General features: G+C 45.0%; 1 protein-coding gene across 9 annotated transcripts in view; it reads left to right on the top strand.

Moving 5' to 3' along the window:
- Nucleotides 1–461: 461 nt before the first annotated feature.
- The window catches only part of AKAP13 (A-kinase anchoring protein 13), a 231,743-nt gene continuing 216,127 nt past the window's right edge, over nt 462–16,077 (top strand). For 4 of the 9 annotated variants that reach the window (XM_060282929.1, XM_060282936.1, XM_060282930.1 and 1 more), the window contains exon 1: nt 462–653. In XM_060282929.1, coding sequence (XP_060138912.1) covers nt 578–653 — 76 coding nt within the window. In that variant the 5' untranslated portion in view covers nt 462–577. The remainder of the gene's footprint in view (nt 654–16,077) is intronic. The other 5 variants (XM_035130701.2, XM_035130702.2, XM_060282932.1 and 2 more) reach the window with 2 other exon arrangements.

The raw sequence follows: 16,077 nt of genomic DNA, 5'->3' as shown, positions 1-16,077 counted from the left end.
TACACCACCTCCTTAGCCACCCTGCTCACTGACACAGCTTTGCAGCTTCTTTGAGTGCTTTGAAGCCTGATAATTCCTCTTGCATGCCTGGGATGGAGCCGCTAGAGAGGAGTGCAAGTAGAAAGTAGCTCACGGTCCACAGACAAAATTTGCATTAATTGCCTGTCCACTTTTATCTCTGGCCATGTCCACTGCACTGGCATGTGGCCCTTGAACGGTTGTCCAGAGGGGAAAGTGGCCCTCCTTTGGGCCGGAAAAAGGTCCCCCACTTCTGCTTTAGGGGGACCTGTGTTTTGAGCTCACTGTCCAATAGGTGGCGGTCATGGAACCTACAGTATTTGGGTTCCATGCAAGAGCAGAGGGAAGAATAGCTTTTCTCCAGTGTCCTCTTTTAAAGTCAGTGCTTTCCACGCAGGCGCACGGCGTTGGAGAACAGCCAGCCAGCCTGCCTGCCTGCTTGCTCGGTGCGGGAGGGGGCAGCCCAGAGCGCTCGGGTCCCGGACGGAGCCACAGCCACCACGCAGCAGCAGCGGGCGGTGTGTGAGCGGCCATTTCCCCCCGCGGCTGCCCATCGTGGATGCTCGGAGGCCCCCCCTCCCCAATTCTCCTCCTGCGGCCAAAGAGGGAAACTTCATCGGCGGGCGAGTCTCGTGGTGAGCTGAGAAACTTTCCTTATTCTTCGTCTTGTTCTTCGTCTTTGGTCGTTTTGAGAGCCTGCCATGCAGCGGCTGCACAGGATCGGGGATCGCGATCCTCCTCTGCGCTTTAAAAAAAAAACTGCTGTGGGGGGAAAGTGCGCCCATTCAACCTTGGCAAGGCCGAGCTTTTTCCTTGCGGTTGGGGGTTTAGGATCGGGCGGGCACGGTGGCAAGGCAGGCGGCGCGCGCCTCCTTGGGAGTAAATCCCATTGAACTTGTCGTGCGGTGGTTTTTAATCCGAGTCAATGATCGGTGCGCTTTCCACGTGCAAATAATGGCAACAGGTTCCTTTGCTCGTCGGCCGGATCTTGCAGTTCGTGGGAAAGCGGGGGGGGGGTGTTGTCTCCATATTCCGCCTTGCGTGAAGCAAGCCCCTTCTCCCCCCCGCCCCTTTGTGGGTGTGTTAGCAAAGATGAGACCGAGAAAGGGGGTAGATGCCACTTTAAAAGTTGATCTTGGGAGAGGTGGGGGCATGTTTTGTCTTTTTAAAAGCATTTCTAAAGTCTAAAGTCTGACATTTTACAGATGGCCTCTGGGTGGCGGGGGGCTGCTCATGGACCCCCTGCAAAGATTTGGGGGTGGGTAGAAAGGAGGAGGGAGCAGGAAGGGGGGCGTCTGTGCGGGAAGGGGGGGGCTTTGCTGCTCTTCCTCTAAGGGGAGGGGGCTTGTTTGGCGGGTGTGTGTGTGTTGACTCCCCCTTGCAAAAGCCCTCCCCCTTCCTGCTCCCCTTTACGCTATCTACTTCGAAGGGAGCGCCCCCTCCTCAGTTTAAACGTGGCTTTATTCCAGACCCGGCTCATGGCAAAGTTGCAAATCTTAGAGGAGAGGGGGGCGCTTGGGGGAAGTCGGTGTGAAGTTTTGCAAAAAGGCGCCGGAGGAGGAGGAGACTCATTTCTCCCCAACTCTTTTAAAATGTTTTGCAGTGCGGGTGGGGGATACTTCCTCCACCCCACCCCCCCAAAACAACTCCCTTCTCTTTCTGCACATTCTTGAGTATTTGAGAATGTTGTAAGGCGGGGAGAATAGGACTTTTAACTGCATGGAAGCTGGTTTTTTCTTCCTTCAAAAGTTCCTCCCGGGTTGCGTGTGGTGGTCTAATCTTTGGCATTTTGTGTGATCTGACTTGGTACAGGCCAGGAATGGGATGCGATCTGTGCTATGGCGCTGAAGGGTCTCTGCTGCCTCCAATTGCCGCTATGTCCGCCGGGCCTTGGCGCTTTAAGAGACATACTGCACATAGCTGCCAAGTTCTCCCTTTTTTTTAAGGGATATTCCCTTGTGCTGAATAGGCTTCCTCGCGAGTAAAGGGAAAACTTGGCAGCTATGATACTGCACTGTGCGTGAGCCTGTTGAATTCCACTGTGCCCCTGTATGCATGTATGTATGTGTGCGTGTGGTTTTTTTTGGGGGGGGGGCTAGGCTGCTGCACACACGAGACATTTAAACCCCATTCACACCCCCTCCTTCCAGAACCCGGGGGATGTTTAGTTTCTTAAGGGGTACTGCGAATTGTAGCTCTGGGAGGGGTGAACTACAGTTTCCATGATTTTCTGCACAGAGAAGCTGTGCTTTAAAGGCATGGTGTGCACGCAAAACCAGGAATCTCTTTGGGGATTTAAGTGCTGTGGGGGTGGGGTGGGGGGAGGTTCTGGATGTCTGAAGGCCCCCCTCCACTCCCTCCTAGCTCAGTCCCCCCCCTTCCAAGGGTGTCCTGTAAAGTCATTGTGTTCCTTCTCTCCTGGTCACCCCTCCCCTTCCAAATGTTTTTCTGTCTAATAGGCTGTATCCAGCCTTCTGGTGTTTTGTAACATCTGGGCCTTAACACGAGCTTCATTTGAGCAGGCAACACTGTAATTTCTCAAGTAGTACTTTAAAATTTTGAAAGCGTAATTGAGAGAAACTTAAAAAACAAAAAAAACAAAACCCAATGCCATTTTTTTGGGGGGGGGGGAGGCGGTAACAAAGAACTAATTATGGTGAGGTTTCCATCCCTTCTCCACCTACCTTGCAACTTTTCACTCACATGTAGTCTGATTTTTTGATTATTGTCCCCTCGCCCCCAATTCTGGTTTGGGATTGTGATCGTTCTTGCATATGCAGGCTATTTTGCAAGTCCCCCCCCCCAGAGTTCTTATTGAAGGCCATTGGTTATGGCACACACATACTCTCTGTTACCATTATTTTGTTTTTCATTAATGTACGTACCATTGAGACTGGGTGGTTTCTAAGCAGTTTGCAAAAACATGAAAATGAACTGCAAAGCATTGGTAAAAATCCCAAATTATTAAAAAGCACATCTAAATTTGAAATACATGATGAAGCAACCCCATTAAAATATAAACCACCATGATTAAAAATTATTTTAAGTTTGATCCCCTTAGTATTCTGGATAAGAGGAAGGGGAAGGTCTGGTGGAGAGTTGCCTTATTAAATGTGTACAGCATAAAGTTTTTTGGGAAAACTTCTTGAGCAGAAAGCACATGCACCTCATGTAGTGGATGAATAGCTGGGGGAAAGGTTTAATAGGAAATTACTGAATGCTGTGCAGTACATTTCATCGGTCTGCTGTGAGCTTGTTCAGATGATCTGTTCATTCAGCATTCGTTCTGTTTTGCTTGCTCAAAGCTCACATGGTGGTTGGATTATGTCCAGTCTTTATTGAGCATTTGTTCTGATTTGTTTATGGGCTGTATGACAGTGAACATGTACTGATACTTTTGTTCATAAGTTCTCTGTTGAGCGTGCATTCGCTCATTCACCCCACACTTTAAATGCCTTTTCTCCATCACACTCCTAACCACAAAAAGTTTGGTTTTTAAAAGTGGATTTGTTGTGCTGGGGCAACAGTAGTGCTACAATCCACTTTATTTGTGCAAATGTACGTTGACAGTCTGTGTCTAAATCTCTCCCTCAAAATATTGACAATCTGGAGATGCTCATCTTGAGAGTAGGCCTTGATGGAATACTGAAATTATTTACAGTACATTCAAGTGTTTTTCTGTAATAACAACAATGTTTTATATGCTCTCTTTTCCTCTTACCTTCTCTACCGGTTATTGACACGCACACACACACATAATATAATCCAGAACATGTCCAAGGTCCAATTTACAGCTATTTTGCGTTTACTCCTTTCACATCTGGTAGTAGATGTTCCCTTTATCTTCCTAAAGCTTTTGTGTGTTTGTCAGTGAATCCATGTTTTTCTTTGTATAAACAGAAGTTTGCTTTGATTTTTAAAACAAAAAATGTTTACTAATAACACCTTATTATTGCTTTAGGTTATTATTATTCTAGATTCAGTATTGGTCTGAGGTACGGTAGTCGAAATATATATATATTTTTAAAAAATTGTCCAGTAGCACCTTAGAGACCAACTAAGTTTGTTCTGGGTATAAGCTTTCATGTGCATGCACACTTACTATTATTATTATTATTTGGGTCTGGAGCCGCCCTGCCCATGAGGCGGGTTGAGGTGGCTGCCTCAGGCGGCACTTTTCCAAGAGGCAGCATCCAATTCCACCACCCAACTTTGCTGCCAGTCTCGCCAGCATCCTGGGGCAGAGAGGGACCGGTGGCAAAGTTCTGCAGAACTCCTCCCCTCCTGCCGATTTGGGAAGAGGGCAGGTGTTGGGCCACCCAGCTTTGCTGCCGGGTGGCATGGGGGAGATCTTTCCCTCCTGCCCGACCTTGCGGTGGGGCTTTGCATTCTGAGTCAGCCAGATTTGGCCTGGGTGGTGGCTCTCTCCAGTGGCAGATCTCTAATTCAGCCTCTTGAAGCTGTTTTGCAGAGTTCACTATGTGAAGTTGAAGGAAGGGGTGGGGCGCTTCTAGTAGTTCATGTTGTTGTCCTAATGTGCGTGGGAGATTTTAATCTTGCAGCATAATCTGGACATGTTCTTTCCCCTAGTCTGTGCAAAGTGGATGTTTGTTTGTTTATTTACCCTTTATTAAAAAGGAACGTTCCCACCCTCCCCGGTGAAGGGCCTGGGTTAGAGGTGTATGTAATGTACTTCTAAAATCTCAGCTTCAGTTCTAGGTTTTCTACTTCCGTTCTACAAAGTGAGCGCCGTGAGGAAGGCTGTGTACACACACACTATATCTTTATAGCACATTTGAAGCACATTGTTCCTCAAAGAATTCGGGCTGCTGTAGTTGAGGGTTTTAACCTCAACTGAGATTCCTGCATTGCAGGGGGGTGGGCTCGATGACGCTTGAGTCCCTTCCGACTCTATTGTTACTGAGAATTCAAACTATGAAGGGAAGAACTACAGTGCCCAGAATTCTTCGAGGGAAGGAATGTGTTTTGAAGGGATAATGGGCACACAGCCAAAGACTTTGGCCTGGTTTGCCAGAGGTGGGGAACCTCTTTCATCCCGAGGGCTGGATTCCCCTTCTGGCCAACCACCTGGAGGCCACATGCCAGGGTGGGTAGGGGCCAGAGGCATAAATGAACATGAATTTTACCTTTGTACAGTAGGTTAGTTTCGTGTAGCCCTCTCTATCCTCCACTGATGCAAGCAATGTATCAGAAAGGACACTTCGTTGGGAGCAACAACTTGGAGGTCTTGCCTCGTTGTCCGAAGGTGGGTTTGTGGTTTGTTCCTCTCCGTATAAATCACAAGCTGCAGCCAAGTTCGGTTTTTGGCTTGCCACTTACGGTTCGTTGTGTGTGGGGAACAAACCATGAATATTGAGGAGCCATGCGGGATTACTAAGAGCATTTGTTGCCCCTCTCCTCAGCCGAAAAGCCTCCCAGAGTGTGGCTTGCTCACAGTCAATTAAAACGTGGTTTTCCCACCCACAGGTTTACATACAATCTTAGAAAACAACAACACCGTGGCACACAAGGTGAAAGGGAAGGAAGGGGAAAATAAAACTCGGACACCAATTTCTAATCGGTTATATTATAATGACCAGCTGGCACACAGCTCAAGGGTATGACTGTTGGAGCTGTCCTTTTCTGATGAAGTGAGAGCTCTGTTTTCCATCTCCCACTAAGGCTGTCTGATGAAATGGCTGCTCCCAGATGACCACGGAAGGAGAGCAGTTGCTCCCAGTCTGTGGTGGCAAGGAGCCAGTTTTTGAGCCACATGCACCAGCAAGGCTGCCCATTTGCTTTAAGCACAACTGTGGCTTATTTAATGTGACTTCCAATAGAGCCATTTTGTTGCAGTAGTAGGAGTTGGGCGGTGGGTATATGACTTATAAAGCACTCCACCAGAGCCAAGTAAAAACCCTTCCTTGTTTTTTTTTAAGTGCCAGTGCCATTTTTTTTAAAAAAAAGCTTATGTGTCATTCCCATTCATTTCAGTATGGGAAGTGGTGGATAATATCCTGTGAGTCACATTTGTCTTCCTCTCTGTGACTCTGAACAGCGCCCCAAAATCTACCACTTGAGACAGACACATCATCTTGATGCCTTGAGGCAGAGCCACCTCAGTTTCCACGAATTAGTGTTGAGAGAATTTCTCTTTTTATTTTTCTGCTTTCTCTACCCTGGCGAAGGCATTTATAGACCCCCGTACATAACAAATCACATTATTGATATGCGGTTGTGGTCTTTGTGGTCCCTGCAGAAGGATTGGTATTAGATGCTACGGAGGAAAGTAGAATGACTGCATGTTGCTCTACTCCCGGTCATTAATACTTCATTCCTTTTCGAATATTCCAGATGATAATTTTGAGAGGAGGCGAACTACTGGGAAAACAAATTAAAAAATTAATTTAATTAAAATATTTCTGCCTTGTCCTGTATTGCTAGACCGTGCGATGGGTTCATAAAGGCAACACATATTAAGATAACTTGACGTGAAAACTGAACCAGTCAGCAATAAAAACAAGTCCAAAGGCAAATCATAATATTAACTGTATGATTGGCCTAACCCAGGGGTGGCCAACTTCCAAGAGACTGTGATCTACTCAGAGTTAAAAACTGTAAGTGATCTACCCCTTTTTGGGGGGTTCAGGTCGAGGTTGTTGAGCTTTTTTAGGAAGGAAAGCCATCCATGTTTTGGGGGGTTCAGGTCAAAGTTGAGCTTTTTTTCAGAAAGGAAAGCCCTGTTTTGGGGGCTTCAGGACAAAGATGTAGAGGGAGCTGCTTTGGGTGGAGCCAGTGATCTACCAGTGATCTACCACAGACGTCCAGTGATCTACCAGTAGATCACGATCTACCTGTTGGGCATGCCTGGCCTAACCGAAATACCTGCATAAACAACCAGGGTTTTGATGCAAAAAAAGAAGCCGCTATGATCAAGTCAGGCCTCCTATTTCCCCCTAGAGTAGGATATAAATTCCCCCTCCTTTTTATCGTCACAACAACCCTGTGAGGTAGGTTCGACTGATTTCTCACAATGTAACGTCTTGATCTTCAGGGATTATAGAGATTTGAACTAGGCCGCATCCTCACAATGCATACGTCATATGCTTCTTAGCATGGTTTGAGTCAATCCCTCTTCCCAGGGAACCCTGGAAATTGTAACTCTGTGTGAGGGGATTAGGGGGTTCCTAACAATTCCCAGCCAACAAACTACAGCTCCCAGGATTCTTTGAGGGGAAGTCATGACCGTTAAATAGTGCTTTAAATGTATGATGCAGATGTGATACCAGCCTAAGTCCAATGTCTTCTCCACTACAGGTGCATTTTTCAGACATTGGGAGTCTTGCATTCGTTTTCCTGGTTGTAATGCTAGTGCTTATTTCCTTTTACACTACATTGCCTGTTGTTTTAAGGAACTGTGGCTTTTGATACATACAATGCTATGTTGCGCCAAATTTTATTCACACCAATGGTGTGTCATTGGACATGTTGGCACCCTTTATAGGTGCGCGTGTTTCTGTTCCCTCATGAAAACAACTGTACGCCAGAATACCACCCCAAATTTCATCACTTTGTATCATTCATGGAAACCACGGGAAAGTTACAGCGTAGAAAAACTCCTGCAATTTTCCAGGTCAGGAAGTTGCAATTGTGATTTTCCTGGACGCCAATTAACATGGAGATCGGCATTAAATTTCCCTTATATGTTACTCAATTTCCAGAAGTTGTTGTTGCATGGGTGAAAGCTGAAATAAAACATTAAAATCTATGGATATGGAAACGTTTGGGGAAATGGAATAAAGTCGTGTTTGGATGCAGCCTCCGTTATGCATTAGGATGGATCTAGGAAGGGTGTCAACAAGATTCGTCACCTCTTTATCTAGAAAAAAAGCGCCCTCCCTCCCTTGGAGGACACCAGGCTTGCTTGTATTCCACCAGTTAAACCCCCCCCCCAGCTGTCCTTGCATTCTCCTCTTCTCCCACCCCTGGTCTCCAAAGCCAAAAGCTGCAGTTAGGGCTTGGTATCTTAGCAACAGCCCTGCTCTTGAGTTTCTTTGGGCCAGGTGGCTGCAGCTGTCCCAAGCCTGGAACAGTTACTTCCTGTTACGCTCTCTAGTTTTGCAGCGAAGTATTGACAGCGGAATTTTAAACATCGGGGTTTTGGCCAGAAGCAAACAACATGGGATCTGTGGTGCTCTGAGCATCAAAAAAGGTACTCTGAGATTGCTTTTGCGGCGTCACCGAACGTCCGCTCATTTATTGTGGCACTTATCTGAAGTCATTTTACTGTGGTTTCCTGGTTAGCCTCCTTACAATCTTTTTCTAGCCCTTGGCATCTTAAATGTGAATCTGGGAGGTGATTGTTTTTTTAAAAAATGGCCCATGTGAGGTTGTCGGCACCTGTGTGTCAAAATGTTGGCAGGTGGCAGTGCGCATATTTATGAATCCCTGATGTGCTGATCTTGAGTGTGCAAGGTTTCTTCCTAATTAACATTCCCAAGTGTTAATAGAGAATAGATCGCAAGCCACGTTGCTCAGCTCTACTATGATAGCAAGTTGCTTGGTGATATGACTCAGGATTTTAAAAAGCACCTGGCTCCCAACAGTCAATACCAGCGGTGGAACTATGTGTGATCAGAAACACTGCCTACCACATAAGAGTTAATTATTTATCGTGGCAGTGCGCACACTTTGAAACTCCCTGCCTATTTACTTGAGGCAACCACGTTCACTGTATTTTTTTCAGCACCTAAACGTGCTTTTAACCTGGTTTTTAGATTGTCGATTTTAATCACTTTTTGAATGATTCAAATACTCGTTTTTAACTGTGTTCTGTTGAGAATTTCGTTCTATTCTTCTTTTGTAAACTGCTTTGAGGCTTTTTGAAAACAAGAAATGTTACAAAATATGTAAGTTGCAAAGTGTTCCATTCTCAGAGTTGTTAAAGCAATTAGAGCTGACTTCAGGCTTGTGGGACCTACTTAGTTTGCTACTACGGTAGAAGCTCAAGATCTGCCAGCTGCGGTCAGGTGCCAAAGCCCTCTAGATACATTTCTTTAAAGCAGGGTTGGATGAACCACAAGTCCAGGGGCCAAATGTGGCCCTCCAGACTTTTCTTTTGACCCTTCGGACCCTCCCCAGCTCACAGCCCCTCCCCAGCTTTAACCTCACTTGGTTATGCACTCTACACATGAACAGACGTTTGTGTGAAATGCTTGTATCTGTGTTCAGTGTGACATGTGAACAAGCCTACAACCTTTCTTTTGGAGATTTGACTGGGGTATTTGGGTTGGAACTCGGCAGCAGATTATAGTCTTCCAGGTCACTGGTCACCTACACTGAAAAATGAGAAAGCAGCACCCAATTAGCAATGGCTGTGTCTTTCTCTCTTTCCTTGCCTGATTTTATCTTGAACAAGTGGCTGCAACCTTTATCTCTTTTTGGTCACTGTTGGTTGTTCCAAATTCTTCTGTATGTAGTTATATTTTCAGTCTCAAGAGCAAAAGTTTTTAAAAAGAAGGAAGAAAGTAGATGTACCATAACCGGGAAAACGTGTAACCTGGCTCAAGAGTCCCAGGTTATATGCAGGTAAAACAATGGCAAGTATGGAACCTGATCTGCATCCAGAACACTTAATAAATTTGTGGGGGGTAGAGTGTGAAAAATGGAGCGGGTTCAGCTTTTGGCTTGATTCTGCCTCTTGCCAACTCTCCTTGTGCTTTAATTGGGCACTGCTAAGCCCAGAAACTTCTTCATGGATCACTGCCTTGTCATGGCAAAGGGGCTTGAATACTTTGGCCACCTCATGAGAAGAGAAGACTCCCTGGAAAAGACCCTGATGTTGGGAAAGATTGAGGACACAAGGAGAAGGGGACGACAAGAGGACGAGGTGGTTGGACAGTGTTCTCGAAGCTACCAGCATGAGTTTGACCAAACTGCGGGAGGCAGTGGAAGACAGGAGTGCCTGGCGTGCTCTGGTCCATGGGGTCACGAAGAGTCAGACACAACTAAACAACAACAACCTGTAATTAGAAGCCCAGAAAAGGAAAGGCATAACCATTTTGCAAAAGCAGAGACCAATTCCTACCAATAGCCTGTTTTGTGATAAAAGTGAACCTTCTGTATTGGGGAGCCTTTTGTGTCCATGGAAAACTCATCTTCCAGGCTTCTTTACTGCGATGAAGTCTCCCTTTTTGCAAAAGTTGAGTTTCATCAGGGAGGAGTGGTGCAGCCTCGGGGCTAGTAGACATTTGCTTCTGTTGGTCGGCTGTGTGCATATTCCTTCAGGGACATCATCCACCCTTTATTGTTGTCACCTGCCTACTCAGATGTTAGTCATGTCATATCTCGATGCACTTTGACTGTTCCGCATCCAAAACTGAACATCAGGCCAATGTGGGGACTTTAGTGTCCTGAAATAAATCTATCCCACTTAGTCATTCAGGGAGGTTCAATCTACTTCCAGGGTCAAAAATTTAAAATAACATAATACAGGTATGGGGGACCTGTGCCCCCCCAGATGTTGTTAGACTAACTTCCATTGTCCCAACATCATCTGGACGGTCCATAGGTTCTCCACCTCTGTCTTAAAATATTTGTTTAAAAACTAGTCGCTTTACTAAGTGAATATTTTATCTTAGCTGTGTTCCTCATATGGAGTTAATCTTTAAGCTGCTTTAGAAGGCATAAACATCACCTTGGTGTTTCTTTTGTTTGTGATAAGAACTGTACTGGCTGTATTTCAGCAGATGTGGTTTCTGAGTAGTGAAAATAGGGAGCACAGTATTCCTACTTAAAATATATACCTCTTTGCGTCCTTAAAAAAACTGCTCTATGTGACTCTTTTTAGTGATGACAGAATTCAAGCAAGTATCTTCCACTTAATTATATTACAACACACAATTTCTTAATATGTTTCCAAACAGAACTCTACCCTGTTTGTAACAGGCTCTTAATACAAGTGTGTGATTAAAAACAGAGATGGGCATTCCAAGTTCTGTGCTAGGCCAGGTTGAACTGCAACCTTGATAAACTATGCAAATTTGTTCATTTTACATAACATTTACTCTGCAATATATATTTTTTGTTCGCCAACAGGAACTATGGAGGGTATGAGCCTCCAACTTTCCAGCCATTTGAAATCTTCACCAATTCTTTTTTTCTGTTGACATTCCTATGTACTTTCAAGCCACGTTCGCGAGGTTCAGGAACTTGAACATTCTAATGAAAGGTTAATTCATCAAGAAGCAGTGTAGTGATTTGTGGCCAACCACAAAGCTTTGGGCAAGGGTTCAAATCCCTACTCGGCCATGACTTGTTGGACCGCTCAGTGTAATCTACTTGACAGGGTCCATGAGAGGACAAGACGGCTTATTCTGGAACAAAGTCCACACAATCTGGTAATGGCTTTCCAGGGTTTCAGATGGGGGTCTCTCCCACACCCAGAGATTATGAGGATTGAACCTGTGGCTTCTGTATGCGAAATAGTTGTTCTACGCCAGAGCTGTAGCTCTTTGGAGAGAAGAACCATTTATATCACCTTGAGTTCCTTAGAGGCAATGTGAGATATACCAGTAAATGTAAATTTGTACCCAATACCACAACCTACCTCCTCCCAACCCTTGCAGAATAGAGAGGTCTTAAGGGTACCTGTTCAATGGTGCCATGGACAACTTAATTGCATCCTCATGTTGCCATCTCTGTTCATGAATCTGCATCTTTTCTCCTTTTCGGCTACTAAACTTCCCTTTCCTAAAATTGACCTGGTTGTTTCTTCATTCCCTGAATAGTTTCTTTGTGGTGGTGGTGTTGATGTTGACTAATGTTCAGTGTGCACTCCCCTTTTGTGCCCTTTCTAAGCCTTTTTGAGGGTAACTGCTTAGCAACCGTCCTCGCTTGGTTAATGTTTTTACAGGCTTTTTCTGTGCAGAAGTGGGATCTGCTTCAGTGACTGGAGGCTTGTAATGTTCATCAAGGTCGAAGGCCCAAAGCAGTTTAAATCCATGCCTGTATTTAATTCCTTGTTCTTATTTCAAGAGGCCTTTCCTAATAATTAGTGGGCACAGGAATCTTCCATTCTAGTTGTTAATTTGCACCTGATAGGACCAAGAACTCTAAAAGCCCTTGGCTTTAAATTTGAGTTGCCATAATAGTGGCTTACGTTATTCTGGTTTGATGCTAAAGACCAAAGGCCGGGGATGATTGAAGTGGCAGGATATCCTCACTGGGGCAGTTTTTCAAAAGTGGGTTGGCTAGGATGCCCAAAGACACATGCCTTCTTAAGATGGGACTGCTCTTTCCACCTTGCATCCTTATGAGACCAGACACCTTTTTCTGTAGATTTGCTGCATTTCAAAGTTGCTCCCGTGCTGCATCCTGCATGTAGCTACATGACTTCTCTCCAAGGTGGCCCGACATGTAATGCACCTGTAAGCATCTTTCCAACCTGTTGTTTGTGTGCGCACACCTTTTTTTTGTAATGCAATCTGAACTTCAAAAAGAAAAGAAATGCTTGTGGCAAAATGGCTGTTTTTTGGCTCTGCGCTGGTGATGCACCTTTTCTTCCAGGACACTAGACCTTCCATAATGGCAGTAAAATGGAATTATGCTGTGTCAAGCTATTATCAGAATTGTTAAAAGAGACTGGTTTGTAGGCTGAAAGGTTCTTCTTGTTCATGTGCCAATATTGTTCTCATTTGATCCTTTTCTTGCTGTCTGTGTTCAACTGTGAGTGCGAGAAATGACCTGTAGACTTGTGACATCTGAGGATTTAATCAATTAGATCAGCAGTTCTCAAATATTGCTCTCACAGACCAGTTGAACATTGCTGTGGGTTTCTGTGGGCCGCTTAATCGACTTCCTTTGTTCTATAAATTACAGTGCACAACTCAAATTTTAGTGACTGGTATAGGCTTGCTTTTCTAACATGAAAGATGGGCCTGTTTTGTGAGCAAAGTTATGTGAAGCTGGGTGGAAGACAAAAGTTTGAGAACCCAGAGCTGGGGAACCTTTTTCAGCCAAGGAGCTACATTCCGGAATTGACAACCTTTGGGGGCTGCATAACAGTAGCGGGTGTCACCAGGTGAGGCCATCATGCCCGTTATAACCTGAGTTGTAGGTTTGCAGAGGTTTGGTTGCCATTTCCCAGAATGTTGGCACATGACTTCCCCCAAAGAATCATGGGAAGCATGATTTGTAAATTTCCCTGGAATCTGTAGCTCTGTGAGGGAGAAACCCCAATTCCAGGATCCTTTGGGAGGACTTATGTGCTTTAAATGTGTGATAGATGTGTTTAGAATGTATGGTGTGTGCAGATGTACCATTTTAGTCTGATTCTACTAGGGCAGGTAACTTAGAACCCTTCCAGGAGTCTGGTTGGTTGAGCATTCATCCTGATTTCATTACAGGGAGATTAGACAAAGTTGGCTGGTTTAATGAGCTTGGATTTGTTAGTGGGGAGGCTAGGTGACATTGTGTCAAAGGAAGTGTTATCTCACACTTTTCCCAATGCTTTTCCCTGTCGCTTTCCTTGCGCAAAATCCTCCCAATCTGCGTACAGTTGCGCAGCCTGAATTTTCTGCTATGCGGTTGAGTCGCATCCAAAAAACAGCGGCAGCCTGGAGTTGCCCTTAGATAACATTCAGGACTTATTTAGCACCGTATCAGCCACGGTGGAAAACAAAATAATTGAAATGTCAGATGATACTAATCGAGCGAAATAAAAGCAATGTCTGCTGCATCGCCTCAAAATTATGGCAACCCGCTAGAGTGATTTCAATTACTGCTTATTTTTCTTTCTCGGAGCTGCATGAACTGCAGCAAAACAACGGAAGGCAATATTCTGGGATATTTGGGGAGTAACTCAGTGGTAGAGCACCTGCTTTTTACACAGGAGGTTCCAGTTTCAATCCCTGGCATCTCCAGGTAGGGCAGGGAATGTCCCCTGCCTGGAATCTAGGAGCGATTCTACCAGCAAATGTGGGCAAGACAACTTCCTGTGTCCAATAAGCAGCAAGTAATGTAATGTGGGGATACAGAGTTCTTTATGTTGTCATCCATCTGTCTCGGGAGACAATGGATTATCTTCTGGAGTTCTGCTCTGTGGATATGAAAGGACAGTTAATGGTTCCATCATACGGCAACTTCTAGAAACTCAGATATATAAGCTAGGCGCCAAAATGGCTCTTTAAACCAAAGTCGCAGTCACCAAAATGGAATGTCTAGTTGTCATTTTTGGGCAAGATGGCTCTAAAGTCTTATTTTTCAAATGATGGACTGACTGTGATTGATTATCAGTTAAACACCTGGCTAGTTCTGCTGGCAACCTTGAGCTAGGTTGAGAACTTAAAGAAGAAAAGTCAATTGATCCAGGGAGAGTCCACATATATTGGGATATTCTGACCTCTTTTTCTTAGTGGTGACTGCTCCTGCTGAGGCTGCACAGGAATAGCATTTGGGTTCCAGAAATTCATTCCATTTGTGCAGGTAAAATATAACTGATAGAATTCTACAGGATGGGGTATTAGGGTGTGAAAACAGCCCAGATCCAATGATCCCCAGGTATGAAAGCCAGGTTGCAAAATGCGCCTGGCTAATTTCGAACACAGCTAAAATGTGACCGAACCTTGCCATTGCATTTCTCTGCTTGAAGAGCCTTTCAGAAGAATGACCTCCACGTGAGAAGTCCAGTTTGTAGGATGTTCAGTATTCTTCAGCAAATGCTGGTTTCTGGGGCCTTGTGGGCTGGGGCCTACGGTAGCTTAGTGAGATGCCCGTGGCTCTTCAAGCACTGATCACAGGCATGGCTTCCCCAAAGAATCCTAGGAATGGTAGTTTTAGCCACAGAGCTACAATTCCAAACACCCTTAACAAACTACAATTCCCAGGATTCTTTGCAGGTAGCGGTGTTCTTTAAATGTATGGTGTGGATATGACCATAGGGCAGAAGTCTTTTCTGATCCAGGACCTATCTTTAACCCAAACATACATTTGGAGAACTGCCAAGAGGGCCCCCCCCTACTTATCTTAATAAGCTGATTTTAAATCAAATTTTCACAATTAGCCTTCTTTCTTGGGGATTTTTAAATCACCCAGACCTGAAGCTCTTGTAACCATTCAGGAAGAGCCAAGTAGGTATTGCTATTAATATGATTGCTATTATTAGACCTTTTGTAAATGTTCCCTCAAAGTATCAGATATGTGTCAAAAACCAGCTCAACTTGTTATCTTACTGCCTTAACGTACACATTTTGTAAGAACCTCTGCCTGTCCCTCTGAAGACCAGGCTTGGGAGGGAAGATTCATAATTAAAGACCTGGGTGAAAGCTAACCTTGGGTGGTTGCTACGTAAACCTGAGGACCTGAATCTAGAAAATGAAGCGAACGTTCCTGGCAGTTGAGTTGTCAAGGAGTCTTCATTGAAAACAAACAAACCCTCTTTGCTTATCTGTCTGCAAGAACTGAATAGACCCCGGCTATGCTTTGTGGTTGCATTCCTCTGACTCACGAGAGCCCCAAGTGTTTTGAGCCTGGTGGCTGTTCCTGGCGTCCACAAGGTTGTACCTACAGGCCACTTCCAGCTGGCTCTCTGTTAATTATTACTACTGTGCTTCCAGATTCCCATTGCACAGCCAGGCAGGCACCTCCGTTTGCAGCAACTAGAACAATCACAAATTTCCTTTCCGATGGTGGCTTGTTGAGCAACATTCAACTGGGCTCTGTGAAGGATCTCCAAACTTTCAGGAGATTTGTCTTGCCAGCTGGGGAGTTCTTGCTGGGAGGCAAGGACTTGAAATCTTTTGCCTTGCATAGCTCTTTCGATCTTGTCTCCTAGTTCATTCTTGCTACCCCCTGTGACATGAAACCAATAGCTGTCTGACTTTTTTTAACTGACCATCCCTAATGTTTGCAGGCATGCTCAAGTGTTAACCAAGTATGTTAACACTTCACAGTGGCTCCCCCCCCCAGTTAAAATCTAAATAATGGAAGGGATGTGCATGCTATCGTGCTGTCTTGTCTGAAAGCATTTACTACAAGTATTCTCATAGAAGAGATTTTCAA

The sequence above is a fragment of the Zootoca vivipara genome, chromosome 14 (assembly GCF_963506605.1).
Source record: "Zootoca vivipara chromosome 14, rZooViv1.1, whole genome shotgun sequence".
Lineage (NCBI taxonomy): Eukaryota > Metazoa > Chordata > Lepidosauria > Squamata > Lacertidae > Zootoca > Zootoca vivipara.
This window is presented reverse-complemented; position numbering and strand designations above follow the sequence as displayed.